Consider the following 10426-nt stretch of genomic DNA (forward strand, 5'->3'; position numbering starts at 1 on the left):
CTTCATTTGGCAGCCATCCTTCCAACCAAAAATAGTATTGCGTTGAAAAATAAAAACAAAACATTATGTCCTTCATTAGTTGATCTTCTCTAGTATGCTATCAATTTACAAATGTTTTACATCAGCAAATAGCCAAATAGCAGTTCAGTAGTTTGTTGACTTGCACTGGTTAGTGTGTTCTACATGTTCAGGTATGATTCTTTGATGATCGACTGTCAAAGTAAGACACAAAAACATTGTTGGCATTTCTTTAATAAACATATGACCCCCCAAAAGAAAAAGAAAAAACATTTTAGTACAAAAAGTATTTTTTGAAGTTGGGTTACATGTCTCCTTTTGTTTTACAATGGCTATTGACAAAGGGCTTGTGGAAATTAAAGTGAACATGGCCTTCCTCCATCAAGTCAATCAGTAGCTATCAGTTTTACTGCAGTCACCCATGTGCCACCAGTCTTTCAGGAGCCAATCCTCTTCAAAAACAAACCACCTTCAAGTCAGGAGCCCGATCAACTGAGCCCTCCTGGTTTCAACATATGCTTGGCCCAAAATTAAAAAACATTGGTAATTTTCTAAAGGTTGTGCAGATATAGCACTTAATTTCATACCTAAATCGTTCTCGCCTACTTTAGTCAGTAGTGCAAAACAGTTTGCTCGGTAGCAATTAAAAGAAAGGCTTGGGTACATATTTAAAAGCAATACCTAGCCTGGTAAATGTACACTCAAAAAAGGTAAAAGCTTAATTTAAAAGACAGTAGTAGAATACAAACAAAAAAACAATATGAAACGGTATGAGCAAAAAAAGCCCCCCCTATACAACCCCCCTTCTGCAACATACCCCACATTCCAGATACAGGAGGAATACAATGCTTTACACATTTTTGTATTTATTACTACAAATCAAGTGTGCATTTCCAGATCCCTCTGGTCTAGCCTGAGAGGGTTTGGGCTCAGTTTCTTTTGAGTCCACAAGTCTGAGGTGTCCATCATACCCCGCCCATTCACTATGCCACAGCCAATCAGAAGGGGAGGTGTCGTCCTCGCATGGCTGCTGAGTTCACATGTGGGTTGAAGCCAAGGGGCATAGGTGGGGCCACAGCCTGGGAAGGGGAGCTCCAGGACTGGCCCGGAGGAGGGATGGGCGGGGGAGGGGTAGCATGGTTATAGAGGTGGATGCTGGTGGGGTTGGGCTTCCCTTCCACAGACAAGGAGGGGCTGTGATTGTACTCAAAGCGATGGTCTTTGTCACCGCTGAACACCATGCTGCTAACACCTCCACCTCTGCCTGAAGGGAAGGGCTCCTGGAGTGAGGTGGCCAGGGACCCGGTAGCCGAGGACTGCTGAGTGCTGCTGCTGAACACTTCCCTCAGGTTGTGGGGGGGTAGGCCACCCCCCAACATGTGGCCCATGTAGCAGTCGCCAAAACCTACAGGAGGGAAGGGTGGAGGGGGTGGGCGGCTGTAGTCACCGCCATAGCTGGGTCCTTCTGTGCCGGGGTGGGGTGGGTAGTCTGGCTCCGGGAGCCTTCCTCCCTCACCAGCTCCACCTGAGGTTGGCATAGGCAGCAGGTGGCCCGTCTTACGCGCCATCTTCTGCCGGTAGTCCAAGTCCTCGCAGCGGGGAGGGGGCTCGGGTGGTTCAGGGGGTCTCTGGTCGGGGGGGAGGATGGGTCTGGAGGAAACTCCGCTCCCCTCGGACACTAAAGGGGAAAACACAAGACATGATGTTAGTTCAAAGCAAAGGGATAGTTCTCGTCCTACTTTGCAAGTTCGTATTCTACCATAGGGATATCCAAAATGAAAACCATTGTGTACAGAATTCGAGAGACATAATCCTACTGGATAGTCACAGCAGTGGAATACAAGTCTATACACATTATTTCTGCTTGCAAAAAATGAGGTAAAAAAATATGTCACAATATTCTCTATGAGTAGTTACCTGGCGAGACAGGGATAGGCTCTGGGGGCTGCTTTGGCTCAGAGGGTGGCGGAGGAGGTCCTCCTGCTGGTGCGTTTGTGCCGTCTGTATCGCCAGCTTCCTGCCTCTGCTGGGCCTGGAGGAGCTGGGCCAGTAGCATGGTGACTGCCGTCTGGGTGGCTGCCGACGCCTCCCCATCAGGCTTACCCTGCGATGCCGACGAGGGATGTGGCGATGGGGGCTTGGGCATGGGGGGCGTGCGGGGTGCTCCACCTGACTGAGGGAGCTTGTGGGGCTTGAGTGGAGGGTGTGGCTCTGGAGGCCGGTCAGAGTCAGAGTGTTCAGGTGGCAGGACCTTGGAGAGCTGCTGTAGAGTCTCGGGGTTGACCTTGGCAATCTGGGCCGGGTTGACAGCGCTCTTGGACTGGCCGAGCAGGTTGAGGAGAACCGCCAGCTGTTCCTGGGTCAGCTGGGAGTTGGGAGCTTTTGAGTCTACGGGAGACAAAAAATATATATTTAAGCAATTTACTAAAAAGTACCTCTTAACTCACTCCAAGTTGTTATTAGTCATTGCAATATAAGCCATTAAAGTGAGTGTGTAACTGATAAGGTGTGAGGCCAGTAAGGAGGGGTGACTTTGCGGTACTAGACTAAAGGCCCATTCACTCACCCAGTAGGGCTGAGGCAGCCACAGGTTGGCCTTTGAGTCCCCCAGGCGGAGGGAAGCCCTGGGGGGTGTTGCTACGACTGTCGTCTCCCAGCCCCAGCTCCTTACGGGGAGCCTTGGAGGCTGACAGCTCCTCTGGCATCTGCTTCTGCCTCCGCCGCTTCTTACTCCACAACTCATGGCAGTCCTGCCACAGGGGGAGACTGGAGGAGAGAGATGGGAAGAGGACAGGAGACAAAATGGAAATAGGGAGATCAAAGGGTGGGTCATCACAAAAATGATATTCTACAGTAATGAATCACAGACTATGAAGTAAAACGTCTTTGGCCAAACGTACTCTGGTGGGGGCATCTTGGTTGGGTCCACGTCTTTGAGGAACTCACTGCTTAGCGCCGCCTCGGCAGCGCAGCGCTTACTGGGGTCCAGCGCCAGCATGTGGTCAAACAGGTCCAGGGCAGAGGGTGGTATACTGACCAAAGAGAAAGATGAAGTGGTTGGTCAAACACAGCCAAAGGATAACAACATTATTTTCATACACCAATGATGAGCCCAATTACTGAATCCAAACAAGCAGATCGACTCACAAAGCAAACTCTTCTCGTAACCGGCGCCGGTACTGTTTCTTTGGTTTCATGGTGTTGAAGTAGGGCAGCTTGATGACATCTGGCCACACAGCGGGGCAGGGGCTGCCACAGATTCGACTGGAAGGGAGAAAAGCCAAAGGCCAGAGTAAAATATGCCCTAACAAGAAGACTGTCCAATGAGATAGCTGAAGGTCTTTCAGACCGTTAAAAGGGATGCTGATTATAAGAAATTGAGGGATTTATAGTACCCTTCTCCTCGGAACACAACGTACCTGATCAGCTCTAACTGGGCAAGCTCCTGATTGGCTTGGAAGATGGGCTTCTTTGTGAAAAGCTCCCCCAGAATGCACCTGATTAAAGACAAAAACAGGGTGAATGAATGATTCTCTTTATAGAACCATCTGTCCTCGGTTTAAGAATCATGAATATCAGCCAGTGAAACACCACACCTAATCAACTAAACGTAGGTGTGTCTCTTACCCGCAGCTCCACACATCAATGGCAGGTGTGTACCTCTCCTCCCCCAGTAAAAGCTCTGGGGGTCTGTACCACAGGGTGATCACCTTGTTGGTGTACGGTCGGCTACAAGACAGGGACAGAAAAATGCATAAGTATCAATAATATCATCATCATCCTCAACAAAACACATTTGAGACCAATATGCTTGATGAAGCTCTTGGCAGCAATCAACTCTAAGCCATATCGGGACACTTACCTCTCCTCAGAGTTATATAGCCGAGCCAGTCCAAAATCTGCCAGCTTTATTTGACCCCTGGCGTAGAGAACAGAACACAGCATTAACGTGACTTCCGACTCCTTTCTGTCAGACAATTCTACTGATTCCGCAGTGGATATAAATTGTTTTTCATTTTTGACTATCCTGGTCCCAGATCTGCTTGTGCTTTGGTGTGATAATGACCATAGGAGTTGACAAGACAGCACCGACAACCTGGGACCAGCAGGCTAGCTATCCTGAGCAGCGCTCACTTGTTGTTAAGCAAGATGTTGGAGCACTTGATGTCCCTGTGCAGGAAATTCTTCTTGTGGCAGTAGTCGAGGCCCTCCAGCAACTGCCTCATGAAGGACTTGATATGGCTCTCGTTGAAGTGGACCAGGCCAGACTCCAGCAGTCCCATCAGGTCGTGGTCCATGTATTCAAACACCAGGTAGAACGCACCTGTAAAAGGAGAACAAATGCATGGAGAAACAATCTAGACACATGGTCTGTATCCCAAATGGCACCCTATTCCCTATATAGGGCACTACTTTTGACCAGGGGTTCTCAAAGTGGGGTACCGCATCTAAAAATATTAAAACAATTAAAAATGATATATCAATATATATTTTTGTACATTTTGGCCAAGAGATCCATGGGATAAGTTTAGGGGGTGTAATACAATGTAATATTATTAATCTACAATGTGTTCGTAATCCTGGGCAACATGGGCCTAGGAGGCTCACAGGGATATTTTCAATTTTTGTTGACCAAGTATAAAATGTGCAAATCAAATCGGCAAACTTCTATTCCCCCAAAATGTTATTTTAAAACACAAGACATTGCAATTTAAGCTTTAAAACGGTTAAATGTTCCCTCTGCCTCAATGCAAAATGTGTAGAATATTAGCTCGAACAAATTGCAAAATTCTCTCCCAATGCCAAGAGGCGGGCCTTTAAAATATTCCTTCCTAGGGCCCGAGACTTTGTTCATTTCCCAGTGCACTGCCAAAGACATAAAACTCCTTGTATGCTATTTTTATCTTACTACCTTCTTGTCTGTGCCCAATAATGTTTGTCCCATGTTTTTTGCTGCTACCATGTTGCTGTCGTGTGTTGCTGCCATGCTATGTTGTTGTCTTTAGGTCTCATGTAGTGATGTGTGTTTTGTCCTAGATTAATCCCAGGCCCCTGTCCCCACAGGAGGCCTTTTGCCTTTATGTAGGCCGTCATTGTAAATAAGAATTTGTTCTTAACTGACTTGCCTAGTTAAATAAAAGGTTAAAAAGATGATTAATCTGATTGCTATTACAAAAGGGGTCCCCGGCCCTAAAAAGTTATAGAACCTCTGCCATAGGGCTTTGGTCAAACGTAGTGCACGAAGTAGGGAATGGAGTGCCATTTCGGATGCAGAATGATAATTCAGTGGGTTTGTCATATGGACCTTTGTCGTTCTTGAAGTCCAGGGCGTCCTCCTTGTCAGTGACTATCTCCTTCATGTTGATGATGCTCTTGTGGTTGAGTTGGCGGAGGATTTTGATCTCCCTGATGGCGGTGATAGGGAAGCCCTCCTTCTCATTGTCGAGGCGCACCTTCTTCAAGGCCACCATCTCAGCTACACCACAGGGATAGAGATAAAGTAAAGGGGATATTAGAAGATAACTTTTCATACATAATAGTTACCTTGGGCATAGAAAGACTCAAATGTTAATTTAAGAGTTTGACAAACAGATTATTCTGTTTGGTTAAAATGTTGATGGTAAAATAATACATCGTAAGCGTTTAGTCGTCCTCACCTGTATCTTTGTCTTTTGCCTTGTACACCTGGCCGTAGGTGCCTTCTCCTGTGATGCCGATGATCTCAAACTTGTCCACGCACCGTTTCCCCCAATCGATCTCAGTCTCCTTGATCTCCCCAAAGCGTGGGCCGCAGATCCTGGGAGAAAGACAAACAAACCAACAAGAGATTAGGTCAAGCAGTGGTTCTCAACCCCAGGCAGTAGAGCTTATTGAGGAGCATATGCCATTGACGTGGTAGGGTGAGACATGGAAAGTCAAGGGGCCCAGACATACTTGGGCCTGCGGCGAAGCGTGGTCTTCTTCTCGTCATATGGGCTGTGAGGGGAGGAGGCGCCTGTGGGTAGCTCGGGAGGAAGGGGCAGGTCGCTCAGGAGGTGGCGGGCCTTCTGACGCTCTGCTGGATTCTTCCCTGATAGCGATGGTAAGACGTCCTTCAAGCTGCACAGGGGAGGAAAATAAGATGAGAAGTTAGGCTATGGTTAGGCTATGGAAAGAGGGGGATGCATGTATGAGTGTAAAAAAATGTATGAGTTCTCTTAATTATAAAAAAAACTCTTTATTATGTTTGATTACCTGTCTGCTCCAGCTAAGTGCTCGAGGATGTTCAGGGGCAGGTGTAGAGATGTCAGTGTAGAGGCAGTTGGGGCAGTGACTCGTTCCTTCTCTTTGCCCTGTCCAGATGCTGGTACTTTCCTCTTGTCTCGTTGCACCGAGGGGACATCCTTTCCCTTCACATCTCTATCCTTGCTGGGCTTGGGGGGCTCTGTGCTCCTCTTGGAGGTCCTGTCTGTGGGGGACTGGGGCTGGCTCGACACAGGGGTCCTGGGGCCCTTCTTAGTGGCGTGGTTGGTTTTGGGGCTGGGTTGGTGGGAGCCTGCAGAGGGAACCTTGGTGGGAGTTGAGGTGCTACTGGAGCTCTTGGCCCGGGCAGCTGCCTCGGCAGCTTTGGCCTTCTTCTGCTTGCTGAGCTCGGCCGCCAGGCTGCTCTTGAAGGTCAGTGTGCTGGGGGAGAGGCTGGATGGTCGGCTGCGGGAGCGAGAGTGGCGGTGGCGGCTGCGTGAGCGGGAGTGCCTCGAGGGGGAATACGGACTCCTGCTTCGAGACTTGCCAGATCGCCTGGAGAAACGAGAGACACATGAATCTCTCAAAGGTGAAAAGTTCCCTTTAAAGAGTGACTGCCTTTAAAAAGCAACAAATCCCTTTGAAAAGGTGTCTGTGTGGCATCGATTAGTCAGAAACAGTTATCCTAGTGTCGAAATTGACTACAAAGTGTAAGTAGGATCATTTTGGTCATAAAGTCAGTATCCTCAACAACAAACGTTTTTAAAAGTTTGGAATATCCATGCATTATAACAGGTAAATAAAGGCTGGATTTAGATTGAACAATGTCCATTTCTCCTCCAACATGGTGAATAGCAGCTGTGATTGCTTTCTATCCAATAGCATAAACAGTGAGACAGACCTGCCCAGCAGCTCTGTCTTTTGTTTACATGAGATAACACGTCACACATTTTCTATACTTGAGAAATACTGCAAACACCTTAGATGTCAAATTGCACAACAAACATCCTCGGCAGAAACAACAAAACTACAGATTTCTTGAGTTCTTAGATTCATTATGGTTATTTTGAGGAAGTAAAATAGGCTTCCGTGTCTAGTGTCTCATGGTTGACAAATATCATTAACCAAATACAGAGTCGGTCAGGAAACACACCAATAATTAAATCAAATGTTTCTAATAAGCAACAGAAAAACATGTACCAATTGGTACGCTGTGGCTCTTTAAATGTTCATACTGTCTAATAAGTGATGTTTTAGCAGACTACTGGAATGGCAAATAAACACTTTCAGTGGCATTGAAGGCATCATTACAATCTGAATCACAATCTAGTAAAATAGTTGTACTAAATGCGTTTCACAAAGCTTTGCTCACTTGGGTGATCCAGATTCTGCCATCAAATTTACATCAATGTCTCTCAGTATCACTAAATAAAAATAAAAAAATACATTCATGCCATTATTTTCTACAAGAGATTTCATAAGGTGGAGGGTAACACCTATTAATAATTCGCTTTCAGCCAGTGCAGTAACATCTGATCAATTGCTTACCTTACGTCTGGACTTGGGCTCAGTGACTTTCGGTATGGACTTCGTGATCGCCGACGGGTACCGTAGGGACTTGAAGCAAGTTCTCCCTGTTCGAATGGACTATGTCGGCCATAACTTGGAGACCTGCGCCAATTGAATGGGCTCGTTGGAGACCGCTTTCTTTTGTTACTCGAGTATGAACTGGGCGACTTTGAAATGTTGTAGGCACCATAGACCTCAGAATCTCGGCTGTAGTATGTTGAAGTAGGGGACAGCCTTTTGTTCCCATAACTGGGACTTCTTCTAGATATAAACTGGTTATTATAACTACCACTGGGAGACTGATATCCATAGGAATACGATTTCCCATGTGGGCTGTCTGCCTTGAAACCAGGACTTCTTCTGTAGGCCCCGAGTTCTTCACGGTCATCTCGGTATGATTGTGGTGCATCCCTGTATGCAGACGGGGGCTCCTTTTCCGAACGTGTCTTACTTTTGTGCCGTTTAGATTCCTTTTTGTCCAAAGACATGGGGGCCAAGGTTGTAGACGTCTTCTTGCCGTTACTGTCAATGTTTCTCGCACCGTCTCGGTTGTTTTTGGTGGCGCTCAGGCTACTACCACGAGATTTCGAAGTATCCCTCTCACGGCTCTGGCGTTCCTTTCTTTTCGGTTCCTTCTCTTGTCTATTCCTCTCGGACGAACCACTGATTTGTTCATCCTTCCTGAGATGCAATACAGCCCTGTCTCTTCGAGACCTTCTCTCTGGGGATGTCGGTCCGTTCATGCCTGTGAACTCAACTTCGCTAAGTCGGTCGACCAAAATAGTAGCATGCGGTTCTGGTTTCGGCGAAGGGCTCCCAGAAAAGCGTTCTGATTGGGAACTCACATCGTCATATTCCACTAAAGTCCGAAGTTCACCTCTTTCAAGAGTGCCTCTCCGTTCACTGTCTGGTTCATCTGGCGTATGCCATTGTGTTTTCCCCCTAGCGTGACTGTGTTTCTTTCGGATAGATGACGACCGCCTCTTCTCCCGGTGTTTCTCTCGGTGCGGAGTAGCACCGCTTCCAGGTTTAACGTTACTGCGCCGCTCCTGTCTGGCACTTCTCTGTGTCGATGGGCTTCTTCCCCGACCCTCGCGAAACACCTCCGGGTTAGGCATTTATCAAAAATATGTGATATATACTTTTGGTAATATTAGTTGTCTTTAGTGTTATGTTGCCACACAAAACATTTGCTACAAATTAGCTAGCAAGCTAAAGCTAACTAGCTCGTCACTAACTGGTTGTGAGCTATTCCAAGCGATAATCCATCGGATTCATCAACCAAGTCGATCCAATGTTTAGCTCGAGATTAATTTCTGATAATACGAGAAAAATAAATCAATTAGAATCGTGGTCTGCAATTCAAAATATTTGCTAGCTGGCTAGCCAGAGCTAACTAGCTAGCAACTGTAGCTAGCTAGGCAGTGTCTCGTAATTGCATTCCATTCCATGCTTAGTGTAGCAGGCCCAATGTCTCCTGCTCAAAAGGAAATGTTTCTTGAGGAATATCGCAGCTCACATCGGCTTTAAAAATATATTCCCAAAGTGCTGAAAATAAGAAAAAAACATTCGCTTTTTAGGACAAACTTCTTTACGCTTGCCATCACACTCCAGTTTGGACTAACAAGGAAGTAGGTAGCTAACTAGCACGCAAACCGTAGCTTTCAAACTGAAGGCCTACTATTCCGCTGTTACGTCCAATGATGTGCAGATCAGTGTTTACGTCACTACCAAAGGAAAACTCCTGACGCATAAGTTTCTCCACATTGGGAATGAAAATAGTCAATCTAACATTAAGTAATTTTTCATTCCAAATATCATACTGCGTTACTTTGTATTACCTATAGCCAGGCCAAAATATACAACCCCTAGGATGCGCCAAGAAGTGGTCACAGGGCGAGAACCAGTAACACTGAATGTGTGATTTTGGTTGGGAGGTTGGGGGGGGGGTAGCCTCCATGTCATATGGGACAAACAACATATCAAACTATACTGAAAATATAAAACGCAAAATGCAACAATTAAATATTTTTCTGAGTTAAAGTTCATAAGGAAATCAGTCAATTGAAATGAAATAATTAGGCCCAGATTTATTGATTTCACATGACTGGGCATGGGTGCAGCCATGTGTGGGCATAGGCTCACCCACTTGGGAGCCAGGCCCAGCCAATCGGAATGAGTTTGGAACATTTCTAGGAATGTTATTTCAGCTCATGAAACCAGCACATTACATGTTGCATTTATATTTTTGTTCAGTATAGGTATATTAATAACTAATCCATTGACGCTTGAATTCCGATTTTCGCCCCGCGTCAGTCACCATTTGAGTATCAGGGGGCTAGGCACAGGGAGGACTAGATAGGCTACAATTATTATTCCTCACTAGTCAAGGCTACAATTATTATTCCTCACTAGTCAAGATTATGCAACTAAACACTGCATGAGTTGACTTCGTAATTAAGCATTTCACTAGGTCTACACCTGTTGTATTCGGCACATGTGCCTAATACAATTTGATTCCGCCAAAACAAATGTTGGAAAGAGAACATATCCCATTAATGGGTCATTTTAGGTTTCAATGTCTACTATGAATATTACATTTAAACAAAATATTAAA

At 46.1% G+C, this 10426-nt stretch overlaps 1 protein-coding gene across 1 annotated transcript; it reads right to left on the reverse strand.

Moving 5' to 3' along the window:
- Positions 1–234: 234 nt before the first annotated feature.
- Positions 235–9698, reverse strand: cdk13 (cyclin-dependent kinase 13). The gene is made up of 14 exons (XM_035758553.2): positions 7789–9698; positions 6253–6795; positions 5953–6117; positions 5676–5815; positions 5324–5494; positions 4153–4342; positions 3881–3937; positions 3646–3747; positions 3438–3515; positions 3166–3282; positions 2919–3050; positions 2585–2784; positions 1936–2406; positions 235–1696 (listed from the first exon to the last, which is right to left on the reverse strand). Exons 1-14 carry the CDS (start codon positions 8925–8927, stop codon positions 1017–1019), a joined length of 4185 nt encoding a protein of 1394 aa, XP_035614446.1. The 5' UTR covers positions 8928–9698; the 3' UTR covers positions 235–1016.
- Between the last annotated feature and the right edge of the window lie 728 nt (positions 9699–10426).

The sequence above is a fragment of the Oncorhynchus keta genome, chromosome 4, assembly GCF_023373465.1.
Source record: "Oncorhynchus keta strain PuntledgeMale-10-30-2019 chromosome 4, Oket_V2, whole genome shotgun sequence".
Lineage (NCBI taxonomy): Eukaryota > Metazoa > Chordata > Actinopteri > Salmoniformes > Salmonidae > Oncorhynchus > Oncorhynchus keta.

Bases quoted from the DNA above. Each gene is read 5' to 3' on its own strand.
- cdk13 (XM_035758553.2), bottom strand. From the start codon at position 8,927: ATGCCTAACCCGGAGGTGTTTCGCGAGGGTCGGGGAAGAAGCCCATCG. The intron at 3,051-3,165 runs GTGAGTCGATCT...CTCTTTGGTCAG, and splicing joins TTACGAGAAGAGTTTGCTTT to TATACCACCCTCTGCCCTGG. The intron at 2,785-2,918 runs GTACGTTTGGCC...TCTCTCCTCCAG, and splicing joins ACCAAGATGCCCCCACCAGA to TCTCCCCCTGTGGCAGGACT.